The sequence below is a fragment of the Exophiala xenobiotica genome (assembly GCF_000835505.1).
Source record: "Exophiala xenobiotica strain CBS 118157 unplaced genomic scaffold supercont1.6, whole genome shotgun sequence".
Lineage (NCBI taxonomy): Eukaryota > Fungi > Ascomycota > Eurotiomycetes > Chaetothyriales > Herpotrichiellaceae > Exophiala > Exophiala xenobiotica.
This window is the reverse complement of record NW_013562489.1, coordinates 3350552-3367849: the sequence shown is the minus strand read 5'-3', so window position 1 is coordinate 3367849 and position 17298 is coordinate 3350552. Positions and strand designations below refer to the sequence as shown.

At 52.7% G+C, this 17298-nt stretch overlaps 7 protein-coding genes across 7 annotated transcripts; 5 read left to right on the top strand and 2 right to left on the bottom strand.

The window, feature by feature from the left end:
* Positions 1-18: 18 nt before the first annotated feature.
* PV05_10530 (uncharacterized protein) lies at positions 19-4112 on the top strand. Its single transcript, XM_013456975.1, has 2 exons — positions 19-2617; positions 2664-4112. Exons 1-2 carry the CDS (start codon positions 94-96, stop codon positions 3767-3769), a joined length of 3630 nt encoding a protein of 1209 aa, XP_013312429.1. The 5' UTR covers positions 19-93; the 3' UTR covers positions 3770-4112.
* PV05_10529 (uncharacterized protein) lies at positions 3738-6118 on the bottom strand. Its single transcript, XM_013456974.1, has one exon. It carries the CDS (start codon positions 5958-5960, stop codon positions 4101-4103), a length of 1860 nt encoding a protein of 619 aa, XP_013312428.1. The 5' UTR covers positions 5961-6118; the 3' UTR covers positions 3738-4100.
* A 1831-nt stretch (positions 6119-7949) lies between these two features.
* Positions 7950-9018, top strand: PV05_10528 (uncharacterized protein; the record flags this gene model as incomplete). Its single annotated transcript, XM_013456973.1, has 3 exons — positions 7950-7967; positions 8014-8132; positions 8184-9018. 3 exons carry the CDS (start codon positions 7950-7952, stop codon positions 8923-8925), a joined length of 879 nt encoding a protein of 292 aa, XP_013312427.1. The 3' UTR covers positions 8926-9018.
* A 458-nt stretch (positions 9019-9476) lies between these two features.
* PV05_10527 (uncharacterized protein) lies at positions 9477-11469 on the top strand. Its single transcript, XM_013456972.1, has one exon. The coding sequence runs from the start codon at positions 9502-9504 to the stop codon at positions 10669-10671; it is 1170 nt and encodes a 389-aa protein (XP_013312426.1). The 5' UTR covers positions 9477-9501; the 3' UTR covers positions 10672-11469.
* On the bottom strand, positions 11302-13907 carry PV05_10526 (uncharacterized protein). The gene is made up of 2 exons (XM_013456971.1): positions 13597-13907; positions 11302-13549 (listed from the first exon to the last, which is right to left on the bottom strand). Exons 1-2 carry the CDS (start codon positions 13650-13652, stop codon positions 11605-11607), a joined length of 2001 nt encoding a protein of 666 aa, XP_013312425.1. The 5' UTR covers positions 13653-13907; the 3' UTR covers positions 11302-11604.
* Positions 13908-14241: 334 nt separating this feature from the next.
* On the top strand, positions 14242-15854 carry PV05_10525 (uncharacterized protein). The gene has a single exon (XM_013456970.1). The coding sequence runs from the start codon at positions 14407-14409 to the stop codon at positions 15457-15459; it is 1053 nt and encodes a 350-aa protein (XP_013312424.1). The 5' UTR covers positions 14242-14406; the 3' UTR covers positions 15460-15854.
* Positions 15855-16066: 212 nt separating this feature from the next.
* PV05_10524 (uncharacterized protein) lies at positions 16067-16887 on the top strand (the record flags this gene model as incomplete). The annotated part of the gene is made up of 2 exons (XM_013456969.1): positions 16067-16090; positions 16150-16887. 2 exons carry the CDS (start codon positions 16067-16069, stop codon positions 16885-16887), a joined length of 762 nt encoding a protein of 253 aa, XP_013312423.1.
* Positions 16888-17298: the final 411 nt, after the last annotated feature.

Genomic DNA, 17298 nt, shown 5'->3' with positions numbered 1-17298 from the left:
CTTCGTACTTTGCCGATTCTCGAAAGAAAGGATACCATCAAGAAGGTTACGAATGCCGTAAGCAAATCGGTATTCCCCCGCACGCCATCGTCAATGTACCATGGCCATCCCCGGGTCCTTCAGGTCTCAACCTCATCGGGTCCCGTCTCCGGCGCACTGGTCTTTCAGACGCTTTGCTGCCAGAGCGACATCTCATTGAGCCAGACTCTACGTCATGTGAGGTACCATTCCACAGCGGTACCGCGCTGCACAGCGTGTGGATTCAGTGCCGGCACGCATGATCTGATTCATAGTCAATCCAGACCGCTGGAGCGACAGCTGGGTAGGGCATCTGGGTCGCGTGCGTCTGGGTCAAGTGCTGCTGTTGTGCCTTCTTGCAGGCTTCGGAATGTTAAACAACAGCAGTTGCAGAGCTATCAGCTTCGACACGACTTCCATACCGCCTCAATGCTATCAGCCTCCCGAGGCAAAGCCATACACATTCCCGCTGCTAGCCTTCCAAGCAGACCAACGGCTTCGCCCTTAACCAGCCTCCCTCGACCTCCACGACCGGAGCAGTCGCTGGCTTTTGACTCGAAAAGATATCCGCGAAGCCCTCTTGCGAAGACGACTCCGGCGTTAGGAAACAGGAAAAGGGCAGAAAGTCCGGGTGACGAAAAGCAATCGCTCCCACCAAATCCTGCCCAGGAGATCAAAAAGAAGGAGGAGCTCAGGCTGCAGGAGGAAGCAAGACAACAAAGAATATTACAGCGGCAACAGCAGTTGAGGCTCAACATCCAACGTGCGTCGGAGCTGGTTGAGAAGCTTGATACAGAGCTGCTCAACCCGGCTATCATGCAGACCGAACTACTGCGGACAAGGAAGATCGCGAAGGAGGCGCATCTCAACAGAGTGGCCGACCAGAGGGCACAAAAGCTTGTCACTCCAATCATCAAGCAATTGGAGGGCATCTCTCGCGACACTGATATCCTCGAAGATGCATTTGCCAATCTGAAGAAAGAAATGCAAGACTATAGGCGTGGGCTACGGGCTGAAATGGACCACACCATGGAGCTGTTCGCACAAGAAAAAGCAGGGACAGATACTACAGGAATGCTTCGAAAACTCGCCCGGACGCTTGACAATGCCTCGTATACTATGCGTACCGAGGTCATGGGAGAGATCTGCTCTGACCTGCAAGAGCGCGGCTTATGGAAAATGCCTGACCGCATCGACGTTCGTACTTGGCGAGAGTACAGCCCTAGGGGTGCTACTAAGCCACACGTCTGGCGCGCTTTGATGCGTATACTGAACTTGCGTATCCAGTATGAAATTCTCGATGGCGATATCCAAGCGGAGTTGCATATCTATCGAGCGCTGAGGCGATGCTCACTCCGCTATGGGAGGCACCCGGAAATATACGGGTATCTGCTTCGTCACTTCAAGTTCTACGAAGCTCTTACTGGTATTGGGCGCGCCTCAGATGGCATGATCAAAATATTACGTGATACCCGGTCTTGGTTCTCAACATCGTTCTCGGGCGACTTGCGAGTAAAGCTCCTAGATACATGGTATCATCGACGCTTTGTCTTGCTGGTTCAAAAGGTTGCCGAGGGAGCTGCCCGGATCAGCTCGGCATACCACGACCACCTTGACAACCTGACAGTGGTCGGCGCCACATCTAATGTGCCCCTACAACTAGCTCAAGTGTCTGATTTTGGCCCCTTCACGGTTTCCATCCACAAGTTCAGTCAAGTAGTCCGCGATGCGGCCAACCTAACGGATGCTATCGATCGACGTGGGTTGCTTAATGGCTTAAGCATCGAACGACGTTTCTCGCGGGAGGGAATCCTCAAGTGGCTCACGACAGCTAAAGAACTGAGACGTATTCTCTGGAAGGACGTGGAGACAGCTATCGCCTGGAGAGGCGTCGCGAATATATCGTGTGGAATTGTTTATCGACCACCGAATCCGAGCCTGACGGTGGTAGACGCGGCTACCAGGACATCGGCTATGCCTCGACCCGACACGAGGGGTTTGCCTGCCACTACTTGGGCGAGGTGCCCGTGGCGAACGTCGACGAATCTATATCCTCAGGAAGCATCAATCCCCATCAACTTTGTCACCACGGTCTGGGGTGCCGCTACAGTCCTCTACCGCCTGTCAATGAGCAAGGTCATTGCTGTTGACATTGTCGTGAAAGGTGCACAGACAGAAAAAGCTGCTTCTCCCGCAGAAGTTGGTTCCGCGGCGACCCGCACGCCATTATTCAGTCTGCCCTTTGATTTCATGGTCATGGCAAGCGAATCTGAAGTGACGATCTTCCATCTCGGGTATATGGACCCGGCAGATATTCTCAGTCAAGGGACCTTTAAGTCGACTCTCGGCAACCCTTCAATTATGAAGGTCGGCGTTAACATGGACTTTCAAAAGCAAATGCTGGCAGAGCACCTTGGTATCGAGCTGGTCGAATTTTATGATCTCCAGCCCAAAGCGCGTGAGCGCGGCAGTCTCGAAGATCCCAACTGGACCATTCTTTCTGCTTTGATGGCTCAAGCATTCGGCATTTCCCTACCGAGAGTGGACCTTTCGAAGGGCCATGAGGCTGTATTCAAAGATCCACCTCTCTTCTTCAACCGTAAGCACTTTATCCGGGAGCTTGCTTCATCTGCTGACATTACCAGACCTCGCTTCTCGTGGCTACGGAGCTCTGCAGTGGTACTATGCTGCTTGTCGTGCATCGCGGATGACGGCTGCCGGCGCTGCGGCAGGTCTACCCCAAGATCCGACGCCTACATTTGGTCCGGTGTCGTTGCACATACCTGAGGAGCGTAAAGGGCTCCAGTCTTTCGATCTACCAAGCCTCACCCGTAGAAACTACCTGCAAGGTCTCGCTAAAGCAATGACCAGGACAATGATTGAGAACGGCTCCTGCTTGAGTCATCTCAAGCGGTTGCCGGGGCCATCCCGACGCGCTATCGAAAAAGGGGACCTCGATCTCCATTCTTATCTGCTTTTTACTTCATTCTGTCAAGACCTCGGGACGATCGCAATCGACTTGAAGGTGCAAAACCCGGCTGCAAACATCCTTGCGGCGGTTGAACGATATCAGCTCCCGCTTCTCGACGAAGATCAGAGGATACTCACCGCCGTCAGAGGGTTTATTTCAGCGCCGCTGTCTTACACAAAGCCAATATCCTCCTTCATTCGTCATCGGGTTACCAAAGAGCTTGATGCTCCATCGAAAGGCACCAAGCCTACGTCTGATACCTCAACGGATAGTAAGACTGTGGCCCGTAAAATATCGATGAAAAGCACGGTGGCCAAAAAGGCTCTGAACGTGGCTTCCAGAACTGCGTCCCCGAAGCCAGCTACTGCGAAGTCAGCCAGCCCGAAACCAAGTCCCAAACCTGCGGCGCGACCCAGCAGGCAGACTCTTCCGGGAACAGTAAAGTACACTCCGTTTTCGACTCAGCCAGCGAATGAACCACCTCGTCCCCCAAAGAAACCTTCAGTTACACCCACAAAGAAGCCGCCAAAGACTGAACAGTCCCAGTCTTTCCCATCCCGAGGCAAAGACCTGGAAGTCGATGCAAATGGCCCTACCGATGCGGGCGGACGTGCAAAGAAGAAGGCAGGACGATCGAAAAAGTCGAGACCTGCCGCTGCACCATCTAAAGGACCGGATCGGCCCATCCATACTGACATGCCAGGCAGGCCGTCAGAGCCTGGGCACGTGAAAGAGGAAGCGGTGTCCGCTGGATTTTGGGGCGTAACGTTCGAGTCGTAATGATACGAGACTGCATGCAGTACGAGAGCCTATAAGCTTTGCGCTTTCAGCATGGGGTGTGCCATGCATTTGAGGCGAAAAGAACGTGTTCAGTGTCGCTTCAGTCCGTCGAGACGGGGCTGGGATGATACATGGAGATGGACAAGGCCATGCTATGACGGTGCGACATGGAGATGAGTGCCGTGCAGGATAGATTGATGGCAAGCACAGAAGGCTATATATTTGTACGGTACTCCGTACTGCCAGACCACATACACGCCGAAGAATCTAGTCCAACTACACGCTCTTGTCATTCCAAGGACGCAGGAACCGTGTGAAGTATACAGTAATATTAGGACCTCCCCCACCTCCTCCAAAATCTTCGCTGCCTTTTCCCCGAACCGCCTGACTCGTCCCTGCCTGCCACACGCCAGTAGTAGACAGGCACACCGCTAGCCACAAACGCCATGACGATGACCGTCTGAAGTGGCTGCGCAATCACGGCGCGGCTGACCAGGAACAAGCTCACGCAGCAGAAGATGATAGGTGTGGTGATCCACGTGCGGTACGGCCTCTCGAGATGGGGCTCGCGAATGCGTAGAACGATCAAGCCTAGCACTGTGAGGAAGTAGAAGGTATACCCGGCCACTCCGTAGAAGGTGATCAGCGTGTTGAACTCGCCTAGGCAGATGTACACCATGCACAGGACCATGTTGAGCAGCATGGCGTTGACGGGCGTATAGCCCAAGCCGATCGACTCGTCGCCAAAGAGGCGGGCGAGCGTCTTGCTGAACCACGAGCGCTTGCGCAATTTGTTGAGCGGCATGGGCGTCTCGGGCGAGGATGAGGACGAAAAGCCGAATCCGATCTTGCCGAAGACGGACGGTATGTAGCCCTCGCGTCCTGCGACGTACACGAGCCGGCCGGATGTGAAGGTCGTGGCGTTCAGGGCGCCGAAGCATGATGCGCCCACGATGAGCGCGAGGATCAGGCCACCGATCGGACCAAAGACTTTGCTACCGAATTGCACGGCAACAGTGTTGGATTTGTTGATAGTTTCGAGAGGGAGAACGAAGATGTACGATATGTTGGCTAGAAGGTAGCAGACTATTACGGCTGGCATGGCGGTGTGTAAAACGCGGGGGAGATCACGGCTCGGATTCTTGAACTCCCCAGTCACGTAGTTTGTATTGTCCCAGCCGTCAAAGGCCCAGAGGCCAGCATAGAGGGCCACGGCCCAGTTGGAGATGTCGGTCGATGTGCCTTCGAACCAATGGCGTGTACGCCAGTCTGTATTGGCTGGGCCGTTGAAGGAAAGGCCGGTGACGGCGACGATGATTCCGATGATCGTGACCGCAGCTAGGGCGATGAATTTGAGAAACATGAATAGATCACCCAAGCGAGCTGCAAAGCGCGTGGAAACGCAATTGAAGAGCGTGACGATCATTAGGGCCAGCAACGCGGGGAACTTGTTGATCCAGGGATTGACGTCTTCCACATCAGCCCCAATGGCGGCTCGTACCACATATTCGCCTAGTATGATGGCGATGATTGCGGCGCCGCCCGGTTTCAGGACCAGGATGGCTGACCATGTGAAGAGAAAGCCGAAGACTTCGCCAAATATTTTTGCTAGGTATACCTGAGCTCCGCCATTAAGGGGAATGGCGCCTCCTAACTCGGCGTATGAGGAAGCTCCCGTCCACGCCAGCAGGCCCGATATTGTCCAGACAATCAGTGATGCACCCGGTGAGCCTGCATGAGAGTTGACCTGCGCTGGTGAAGAGAATATGCCCGAGCCTATGATCAAGCCGACCACCAGGGATAAGCCATTCAGGTATGTCAAGGTCTTGTTCTTCTCCAGGTTCTGCAGTGTTCCGCGTCTGTCTATCGACAGCGAGGCAGCTGATGGATTGCCCAACGCAGTGTATCCTCCAGCGGTCGACGAGAGGGGGAATAGCGCAGGTGTGAAGTCGAAGGCCGAGGATACCGAGTATGAGCGTCCGCCTCGGAGGGCATCGCGTGCGGCAGGGTTTGCGCTGTCTAAGGGGTCTTCGTTCTCGAGGGACAGTCTCCGAGAGGAGGATATGCCGGATCTCGAGGACGTCTCAGATGTGGGCAGATCATCTTGTTCAGAGTCGGCCAGCGAAGCAAGTTCAAGGGAGTCTCGACCAGGGAGTGGCTTCTGGATTTCGGAGAAGCCAGGTGGAGGCATAGTGGTCGGTGCAGGAGATCAGCGAGATCCGGGTATCATTGTGGCGTCTGATGGTGATGACAGTACATTTGGGATCGCTGAGGCCCGGCGAAAGGAAGAGCACGACCACGCAAGACACAGATTATGTCTCGGATGTGGTTCGCAGTTGGCCGATGTCACGGTACGGAGGTCCTTCGAAGTCGATGAATGATGCCCAGGCACTAAAAAGTGTTAGCGGAGTTGCATATTGCCCTGAATGGGTTAGTCCGCAGATCGCCGCTTTTGGGGGATTAAAGCATTAGCTCAGCACTAATAAGAGAACCGTTTGGCCCCGGCGTTTGGTGTTTGCATTCGGGGTTTGTTCCTGGCACTGATCTGGGGACTGTTCTGGGGACTGCTCTCCCGTCCTTTGGTGTTATCTCCATCTTCGGGATGCGTGATATACCTTGACACATGCCGTTGCTGTTCTATGCCTCTGGACTGACGTTTAAAACAGCCTTAGACTCTACTGCCGTGGAAGATGCCGCTTGAGCATTTGCCATCCGCTCTTTCTAGCATTCCAATGTCCCCTTCCCTATTGACTAGGCGGCAGGGCAGCTTCCAGCCTTCGCATATGAACTGCTTGGCATGGCGAAGCAAAGGGCGACTGCCATTGATGCTTGTGAGCTGCGACGAAGTAGCATCCACGGAGAAGCCTGGAAAACGATGGCATACATCTGTCAGCTGAAGGAAGCATGCGTAGCTCGGAACTACTAGAGACGCCTCGCTGCTGGTTAGTGACGGAAGAATACAAATATACCACAGGCAGCACTGCGATCCCGTGGCACAGCGTGTCTTCAATACGGCCTATGTTATCATCACGATGCTGCTCACTTTCCGTTGAAGAGAAGGTGGAATTCCACTGGCCACAGCAAACGCAAACGCGCACTGTCTTGCTGCATCTGTCTGCATCATTGCTCTGCTGAGAGACAACGGCCTGAGGTACGTTGTTACAACATCGTTGATGAGCCTGATGATGGAGTGATGCAGCTGGATTTTTCTACGCCTGAGGCCTCATGTAAATGTCGCAGTCTGACTAAAGCATTCTTGACGCAACCGGGCTACCACGATCTATACTTTGTCTCTCATATGCTCCTTTAGTCTTCCGAGTGCTGCGATCAGCATCACGGTGCCTACTTTGTCCGGAGCAAATGCCTTGCGAACGGATCCTTTTCGTGCACGGAAATGAACCAGGTACGCCTTTGGATACCACTCAAATCCGCGCCCTACGCTCGCATGTGCGAAGAGTCAACCTCGAGAGGCTGCAGCAGAGGAGCACACAACGAATGGAAATCTTTCGATCCCTTTCTGTCCAAGATTTTTCTCCGAATGGGAATATCAGACCCGAGAAGCGAAGATTTCCTGTGCGTTCCGATCCTGGACAGGCCTTTTCGCCGTCACCAGGACCAGAGGGACCCAGCGACACCTACTTAGTACACTGCCTCCCCTTTCAGTCTACCCAAATCACGGACAGGGCTGACAAACCCCTGGCGATATTTGACGGCGAGCCCTGCTTGTGGGTGGGAGCCGACGACCAGTGCTCGCAAGCAGCAACCGGAGAATATGCGGCTATAGATGCAACTGAACAGCATCCTTATGTACAACAGATTTCGGCAATTGTACAGCTAGACGAAGTACTGATGGATCGCTTGCTCAGGAGTTGTCAGTAATTCCTTATTCAGCACTGGATTCTACTGCTCACACGTTCTAGGTGCATTTCCGATTGCCGTTAACCCGCTAATCACTGCGGAGCACGAAAGGTGCGATTTGAGGGACCTCTCCGTCTTCCCAGATCTCCTTGAGAACTCCGCTTTCCTGTACGCCTTGGTATACTCTATGGTGCTGTCAGGAAATTCTTGGGAGTGCACCATTGAAAGCCTGTACCTGAAAGGCAGAGCCATTGAGTGTCTACATGAAAATCTTCAGCAACATGATATCACCTCGCAGGCGTTGTCCGCGTGTACGATGTTAATGCTAGGTCATGCTGCTGTACGTCTAGTCACCGTCTGACTGGATTTTGGTTGACGAGGCATAGTGTCGTTCTGGCGAGTACACCGAGTATGCAGCTCATTCAGAGGGGCTTTACCGACTGGTGAAAGTCTGCCGCTCCGGTGGCGCGCCCATGGCCACTGACATTCTCCGTGCTGTGTTCTGGTAAGTTGTTGCTCCGCGAATCCGGGCGGACATAGCTAATCTTCTTATCAGGCAAGACATTACGTGTGCTGAGGTCATTGACGCGGTGCGGAGATTTTGCGATGCAGATTTTCCGGCCTTGTTCGACCAAAGGCTGCAGCTTACTCACAAACCTGAAAGAGACCTACCGTTTGGGTTCGCTTTACACCAGGAAGCAATTCCCCACGACGTCATTTTGTGCATCCAGGACATTGCAAGCATACAGACAACAATAGCAACGGAGGCTGTTGAGCCCGTGGCTGTCGATAACATCCGAGCATCGATAGTATCCCGCCTTGTCCTCCTCCAACAACCTTCGCAGACCCTTGGACCCATAGCCGAGTGCTGTCGACTAGCAGCATACATAGTCTGTTACGTAAGCTACCAGGCGGCCTCGAAGGACTACTTTATTCCCGTTCGCCTGTCAGAGAAGCTACTTCTCATTCTTGATAATACCATTCCGAGCGACATCTGGTCTTGTCGGCGCGACTTGTTACTGTGGCTGGTGTTCGTGGGATCATCTGCTTCTCGAGCCAATCTGCAATCGACCTGCCCGATAGAACCTCGGTATCAAGATATCCTAGAGCGTGTCCTACAGTGGGCGAAGACCTGGGACGATATGCAGGAAGGCAAGTTGATCCTTGAAACTATGAAGACTGGATTTGTTTACGCCGATGACTGGATCAATCAACGGTACTGGATTCCTTATTGGGCCGACCTCGAACGACTGATTTCGGAAAGACAGTCGGCGGACGAAGAGAGGGCTCAATGCTAGTAAGCTACGCTTCGATATCTGGCGACTTCAGGTTGTTTGCTTTCGAATGAACTTTGGGGCCAAAAGACTTCTTCGTCCTACCTTGATGCAAGGCTATGCGGCAAGGGGGTCACTAGCCGAAGACCCAGTGGGCTCCCAGGAAGGCATATTGCTATGGTTGTCGTTGGAGCTCCCAGCCAAGATGAGCTAGACGTTGGGCCACTGCATGACAGCTTCAGTTGACGACGACTTCAATATCGAAGGGGAGAGCTTGGGTGGCCATTGGGTCATAGCGAGATGAAGATGACAACAACATCCCAGCAAAGACGCTTGAACGAAGAAGTTCTCATGCGTTGGACTCATAGTCGGACTCATAGTCAAGTACTTCGTGGTCCGATAAACTATTGGCCTCAGCAAGTACGAAGACGTCTCGCCCCTCTTGAGGTGACCTATAGTTCAAGGACTCTAAAGCAGCGTGATGTATCTTCATCCATTCTCTAAAGCGGCACTACATAATGTTAAGAGTTCATTCTTGTCTTCTTTACCTGAATTCACTCCTTCGAAGGAAGCGTTGGTGAGATCTGCAGCGAGCGCTCAATGTTTGCAAGGTGCTCAATTGGAGCACCGCGCAGCCTGAGATATGCTTCTAACCCACCCTCCTTGAGGGCACGGGCACGCTACAACTCCACCGCCGAAAATCCCAAGGAAACTCCCGATGTCCCTAGATCTCGCTTGTCGAAGCGCGGCTTGTTCGTCGCAGCGTGGACAGCCCTAGTCGTTGTAGGCGGGTGGCAGGTCTACAGGTACAACCGCAAAAGCGATGCCTTCGTGGCTTATACGCTCGTCTCCAAGGAGCCAGTCTCTTCGACCGCCAGCATATTCCACCTCGAGCCTAAGGAAACCTCTTCAAACTTCGAGCTGTACAAAGACGCATGGAGAAGAGGGATATGGAACGTACATTTCAAGCAACCACAACTACAGATCGTGCGGGCCTACACACCTCTGCCGCCTGTCGACGAAAGCACAGGCCGGGAGAAGGATGAATTGCGGTTCCTGATCCGTAAGGACCCTCACGGCGAGGTGTCAAGCTATCTACACAGGCTACCCATAGGAGCGGCGATCGAGATGCGCGGGCCGAATCTAGAATACGAGCTCACACCGGACGTTCGGCAAGTGGTCTTTTTCGCAGGCGGAACCGGCATCGCACCGGCATTGCAGGTCGCGCATGCGCTGTTCGAAGGCAACAAGAGCGAGGGAGACAACAAGGGCTTGAAGAAACTGCATATTCTTTGGGCGAACAGGATGCGAGAAGATTCTCAAGGTGGTGTCAGTGATGCTCCGCCGGAGGAGGCCGTGCCGCCGAAACCGACGTGGTCTGGGTTGTTCTCGAGACCGAAGGCAAAGGTCTTAGCACCCCGAGTGTCGCATGATAAGGGCTTGATCGTGAAGGAGTTGGACGCTCTCAAGCAAAAGTACCCTGGTCAAGTCACGGTTGAGTACTTCGTCAATGCGGAGGATACCTGGATTGACGAGGACGCCGTTTTCAGAGCACTGGCTCGCTTCGACGACAAAGCTTTTAGTGCCGGGACGGCCAGCACGCCGTCGGAACAAAAGCAAATCCTGATCTCGGGACCGCCGGGGTTCATCTCGTACTTGGCTGGACCGAAGGAATGGAGGAATGGCAGAGAGGAGCAGGGCTCGGTGAGCAGGATCCTGGCTCATGCGATCTCGAAAAACCCGCATCATGTCAAGGTTTGGAAGATATGATATCCCTAATGGTATTGATGGGGGAGGAGCCGTTGATCGATTTGTTCTCACGCAATATGCAGGCACTTGGCGGGGATTGTCCTGAAGCTGGAGGGCAATCCCTCTGCGTCCGTGATGGACAGTGTGATGGTCGCAGCAAACACGGTGACACCACTGCAGAGTTGCGAGTGCAAGTGCGAGTACGGGAGAAAGCCCAAGCCTTGCATAGTGCTGAGCACTGGCCTGAATGTCCGCAGGACTTATTGCAAGACGCGAAGAGCCCAACACACGGTCTGCGGCTGGCACCAATTACAAAATGTCGGAGCTGCGACTGCACATGTTTCGTGCATGAGCATGTCACCAGGAGGCGCTGCACTGTGCAGATCGACTTCAAGCGCGAGTCCTGGGCTGGTCAGGGCCCGAGACCTCTCGATCTCTCCGTCAGGGGTTAGAGGCGAGGCTCGCGCGCTTCGGTCCATGCCCGTCCTGCGCAGGAGCAAGGCTGATTCAAGAATGTGTCTATATCTGCGTCTGCGACGGGTATCCACGTCAAAAGGGGTTCCTGTGTGGCGCTCGCGTGCAAAGCAGAGTGCAAAAGAGATAGCGTTGTTCAAGGCCAATGTACGATAGGGAATGGAATTTCCCCAAAAGTGTGTTTCAAGGAACGACTTGACGACGCCAGGTCATCCTATCGGGGTGTTATTAATGTATGTAATGTGTGCTCGTCGTGGCTATCTTCATATTCGCCAATCCTCGAAGGATTCTTTCTGCTGGGCCGAATTCGACCTCTAGACAAAACAGGAATACCCAACCTTGACGACCGAATCTCTTGTTACGCTCGCTTGAAAAACTAATCCAACATCAGAGCAGGCATGATCTGCAGCCTGGCAGCAGTGTGAACGAAACGCCTCATCGACATCCAAAAAATGCAAGGCAAGAGTTTGAAGGATCGTCTCATCGTCTAGGCGTAGTCGGAATCTGCACACCATTAGTCGGGCTCCGACTGCCATCACTCGAAGTCGCTTGGTTCTGGCCATCCATCATGCCCTGCATGAAGGAAATGTAGTCGTACTTGGGCACCTCGCGGTCCGCTTCCATATCGGGACCTTTGTGCTCCGGCATACTGTGTAGCAGATCCTCGATCAAATCGTCCGGTATCAGGGAATGTCGGAGGTCCATCTCGGTGACGTACGGCTTTCCATCCGCCACCTCCCGGAAAGACTGGAAGACTTGTTCGGCGCTATTCTGATCCTCAGTCACGGAGACCATGAAGCGAATGAATTGCTCAAAGCCCACTCCACGACTCTCCCTTTGTCTTCGTGACATGGGCGACATTGATGGGTCGATGCCGCTGTGGCATACTTCGACGTACTTGTCGTGCATTTCTTCTTCATCGTAGACCAGTCCAAGACTGGCCAGTGCTGCACTGAATTCCAGTTCCGAGAGCGTATTGTTGCCTTCGCGGTCGAAGTGCCGGAAGACGGATTCGAATTCTTCAAGCTGGATGGGCGTCAGGTTGGTCATGTTTCTGGCAACCATCTGGTTCTCGAGGAACGTCAATTTCTTCTGCACGCTCATCTTGACCAGACTCAACTCGTAGAGCAACTCGTCGTATGTGTAGGTTGTGTAGTCGTTCTCGTCAATGTTTGCTTCTTGACACTTCTCGTCTAGGATAGCTATTCCTTCCAGATATTGCTCGAGAGGTGCCAGATTCGCTGATAGACGTTTGGCATGTTGTAATTGGTCTTCCACATCTCCTTCCAGCCCGGAAATGGCGAGGGAAAGTGTGTTCAACGTCAATGCGAAGTCATTGGCCTTGTCGGCGAAACTCCGTCTCAGGCCATTCTTGATATCTCGGATGGTCTCGTTGATCAGTTTACTCCTGGCATGCTCGTCCGTGCCCAGCGTAGCCCATTCATGGTCAAGCACCTCAAGTCGAAGATCAGCTGGTGGCTCATAGGGTCGTAGGCGGTATGTCGACAGTTTCGTCTTGATATTGCCGAGTAAGGCTGCAAGGTCTGACTTCTCAGCCACCCACCTTCTTTTCTGGTTCCTCTTGAAGCTGGCCAGCTCATTGGCTTGAGCTTTGGCGTCGGCGTATGTGCCTTCGAACGTCGAATTGTGCCATGATTGGCGCTGCTGTCTGATATGTTGAAGAAGAGCGCGCATCCTCTTTTCATACGCCGTCTCCATCTCCCAGGCACCTTGCATGTTGCTAACAAACTTTTCCACTCGCCTGCCAGCATTTTCTACTCTTTCCATTGCGCTGAAGGCATGGAACCAGTAAGCAATGTACGTCATGAGCGATCTCTCGTCGGGTCTGGGTACATCTGCAACATCTTCCACGTCAAGCAGGTCTGGAATGCCAATCTCCTTGGTGGCAATATCGAAGGCTAATTGCATGTTTCCTTTGTGGTCGGATTTGTCCAAAGTGTCAAAGTCAATCAGATCAGGGCGGTGGATGTCGAGGAGGGCACAGAAGGCAAGGCCGTCATTCCATGACGAGGAGAAATCGCGCACTTCAACGCCCTCATAGCATGCGGTCTTTCGCTGGCACCATAGTAGCAGACCCTCTTTGGCGGTCATACCCTCCTCGTTGATGTCGGAGATGGTGAAACGTAGAATGAGAGTCCATATCAGGCCAAGAATGATCTTTCTATTGCCGTCCACAACATCTTCCGCGCCGATGTTTGTCATCTGAATGCCACGGCTCTTGATAAACTCCAACGACTTGTTGACATTTTCGAATTTCTGCACCCGCAGCCTGGGGTTGGCGGCATATCGTCCAAGGGACTCGCTGCTGAGGACTTCAAGCAGGTGAACAAGGATGATTCCATCGGAGAGGTCGGTGACGAGGTTCTTGACGGCGACGTCGCGAGAGGAGATTTTATTGTTTAGCCTGCGGGAGTTAGCAGGAGAATTAAACATGCGGACGAGGCGGTATACCATTTTGTAAAAGTCTTCTCTTGTACATTCACCCATTGCTTCTCCAGCAGCACCATGGCTGCATGTCAGATGGGAGTCGTCGCAGTGTTGAATGAGCGCTATCGCTATTGATGTCCGGTATGCTGGTATACGGCGGTGTGAGTGGTTGTTTCCAAAAAGTACCCAAGACTTGTGATTGACTGCAGAGCACAGAATATTTCCAAAAGGTCCGAGTGTCAAGTCTAATGGAACGAGGGATAATAGTCTTGTTCTATGGAGATGGGATTGATTCAGCTGAGGGGTGTGAGAGAGTGTCAGTGACGGTCTCCTGGTCCAGACCAAACCACAATACCACCAAACCGCCAAACCGCCAAACCGCCAAACCGCCAAACCGCCAAACCGCCAAACCGCCAAACCCCGGTTCTCTCGGTTCTCTCTTTGTTGATGCCCGTCGGCGGAGTGACCAACGGAATCCGCCAATCACCATCCAGACTCCTCCTCGCGTAAGGCGTAACGCGATTCAAGCACACGCATCACACAATTGGAATTATTGCGGAAATCATGTCATATCCTACAAGTAGATGATCTCTAGAGTTATGGAGGCTTCTAGGCTGACGCTGGGAATATTGGGCCACCGCCGTCTACGTTGTGCCCGACGAGCAGGTACCTGACCACAGCATGTACAACACGAAATGTCGTCATGACTCCTTCGTGGCTTCAACAACAGTTTTGGAGTCAATTGTGTTGAATGACGGCCTTCTTCCGTAAGCATCTGTAAATTTGTTCGATATAGCAGTTGCGTCGTTCCAAGTCCAAGGGACCAGTGAAGCCATGAGTCTAACAAACGGAGCTGCCGAAAGCTCCTGCTGGGTGACACTGGTAACAAAGCCTTCATACTTGCCGGGAGCTATCGTACTGGCACACACTCTTGACCAGCACCAGTCGAAGCATCCGTTCCTGATACAATACACTTCTTCGGTGGGCGACGAGGCTGTCAAGGCGCTCGAGGAGGAAAGCCGCAACTATGGGCGAATCAAGCTACAGAAAGTCGAACTTCTACTCCCACGAAAAGATCAAGAGAACACAGGAAGTGTCGCTGAACGATTCAAAGACACCTTCACTAAGCTCCGGGCATTCGAGGTTTACAAGCTAGGATATACTAGAGCTGTTTTTCTCGACGCCGACATGGCTGTATTTCAGAACCCAGACGAGCTCTTTGAGAGCTATCTTCCAGGCCGGGACTGGCTAGGTGCCAACCATGCCTGTGTATGCAACCTGGATCATGACTCTTGGGCTCCTCCAGAATGGCATAAGGGCAACTGTGCTTACACGCCGCTGACCCACCCTGATGATGTTGCGACACCCATGACCCCTGATAGTCGCCCAACCTACCACCTCCTCAACAGCGGCATGTTGTTGTTCTATCCAAGTGAAGACCTCTGGACCAGGATGCTGCATTATTTCAATACCACTGACCGACTGAAGACATATCAGTTTCCCGATCAAGACTTCTTGGCGGACTTCTACGGTGATAAATGGTATCCCTTGTCATGGAAGTACAATGCTCTCAAGACTATGAGATATTGGCATCCACGGATCTGGTCTGACGATAACTTGGTGGTTCTACACTATATCGTGGACAAGCCATGGGAGAGACAAGTCAGCCCTAAGGGTGTTGCTGGACATCTGGGACGAGATGGAGAGACACATCGCTGGTGGTGGAATATCTATCACAATTGGAGAAGACAAAGAGAAGAAAGCCACAACAGTCCCCTTGTACTTACAGCCATGGACACACTCGTGGATACCAAGGAGCCATTTACAGAGGCTGTTCCACTGCCACAAGATGTTGGGAAGCCGGAGGATGTCCTACCATATCCATGAAACTTGCCCTGTTCTCCTCAAAGCGTGACTGGTTCTATATGGACCGGTCTATGTTTCTTCACAAAAGGAGAGAAGCACAAGCGACGAAGTTGTCCTTAGCCTGGATCACGGCTGGCCTGGGTGGTGGATGCTGCCTGTACCGAAAAGAAGACAACCTTGATCTGGATCAATTTGGCCTATCCTCTACAATATGGCACCATTCACCTAGGCCCCTTCCAGACTCTACTGACATCTTATCGCTATCCAGGTTCTAATTTTGAGTCTACCTAGTATTTGTCACTGTCTGCCTCCATCAGCCTTGTTCCGCCTTGTCGAATGATGGACCGGTTCCCCTTCTTAACTGGACCAACTGTCCCAACCACTCACCCTCCTCACCGCCCACCTAAACACTGTCAATAGAAGCCCATTGCCATAAACGCCATCCCATTACTGGTTTAGCGTTCACGGATTTTGTTTCCGCCGTTGTGGGAGCAAACATTCTATATCGACCAGGCTGCACACTCACCTTGAATTTGGAACCCTTTTCCCTCGTCTTCTTCTTCACATCCCCTATCCACAACCCGAATCAAGATCTCCAGCTGTACAAAAACATCCAGACAGTGTCAAAATGTCCGCCAAAACTTATCCCCCCGTAGGTCATCCTTCCTGCATAGCCCTCGGTGTTCCTCAGTGTCTCTAACTTACCGTCAGTACAAATTCATCTTCTTCGACTGCGACAACACCCTCGTCGAGTCTGAAGACTTGGCCTTCAACACTACTGCGAACCTTGTGAATGAAATTCTTGAAAAACATGGAAAGACCGAGCGTTACACCCCAGAGACGCTCATCCGTGACTTCTGTGGGTTCAACTTCCGTAGTATGATGCCGGTTCTGTGTCAAAGACAAGGCATCAAGATGGACCCCGAGGAACTCACACACTATGCCAAACTCGAAGAGGAACGTGTCGTTGCTATGTTCGCCGAGAAGGGCAAGCCGTGTGATGGTTCTCTCGAGGTGCTCGAGAAGCTCCACAGCGAAGGAAAATACAAGCTGGCCGTGGTGTCTTCGTCTGCTCTTGGCCGCATCCGGGCACAGATGAAGAAGACAGGTCATGACAAGTTCTTCGACGAGGACTGTGTCTTCTCTGCCCAGAACTCGATGGACGTTCCAAGCAGCAAACCAAGCCCTGCCGTGTACCTTCATGCCATGGAGAAACTGGGGGCCAAACCGAATGAGTGCCTCGCGGTCGAAGACAGTGTCTCTGGATGCAGAGCTGCTGTGAAAGCAAGAATCCCTACCATCGGCTATGTTGGCGCTTACCACACCGGCATGGCCAAACACCAAATGTTGCTTCGACTCATCGATGCCGGCTGCAAGGCCATCCTTTGGGACTGGGAGAACTGGAACACTATCTTTGAAGAGATGGCACCGTACACCAAGAAGAAGTAAGGCTACCCAGTGTCGCAAGACCCAAGAGGCTGCGACCAACCGTCTTCTATGGGCCTATGACCTTTCGAAAAGAAGGGAGATGCAAAAGGTGCCACCAATCGTCTGTTATGCGCTTGCAAAACAAAAGAGAGCTGCAACAGGTGTCACGACTCACAAATCGTTTTCTATGAGCTCGCAAAACAGAGAGCCGCAAAATTGCAAGGCGCGGCGCAACGTGCAGAAAAAGGGGGAGCTGATATCACGGACATCGCAGACATGTCAACACCTACATGAAAAGAGCCGGCCGTCATTTATGAAAGAGAGAGACGCAAACGCATTGAAACATGGCCAGTAACACAGCGCGCACGCTGACGCAGATTATCCAGCACCATATTGAAGATAGAAGAACAGAAATCTTCCACCAAGGAAAAG

Excerpts from the sequence above, each read along its gene's own strand:
- PV05_10530 (XM_013456975.1), top strand. The coding sequence starts at position 94 with ATGTACCATGGCCATCCCCGGGTCCTTCAGGTCTCAACCTCATCGGGT. Across the intron at positions 2,618-2,663 it reads TCCACCTCTCTTCTTCAACC|ACCTCGCTTCTCGTGGCTAC; the intron begins GTAAGCACTTTA and ends TGACATTACCAG.
- PV05_10529 (XM_013456974.1), bottom strand. The coding sequence starts at position 5,960 with ATGCCTCCACCTGGCTTCTCCGAAATCCAGAAGCCACTCCCTGGTCGA.
- PV05_10527 (XM_013456972.1), top strand. The coding sequence starts at position 9,502 with ATGTTTGCAAGGTGCTCAATTGGAGCACCGCGCAGCCTGAGATATGCT.
- PV05_10526 (XM_013456971.1), bottom strand. The coding sequence starts at position 13,652 with ATGGTGCTGCTGGAGAAGCAATGGGTGAATGTACAAGAGAAGACTTTT. Across the intron at positions 13,550-13,596 it reads GAGAAGACTTTTACAAAATG|GCTAAACAATAAAATCTCCT; the intron begins GTATACCGCCTC and ends TAACTCCCGCAG.
- PV05_10525 (XM_013456970.1), top strand. The coding sequence starts at position 14,407 with ATGAGTCTAACAAACGGAGCTGCCGAAAGCTCCTGCTGGGTGACACTG.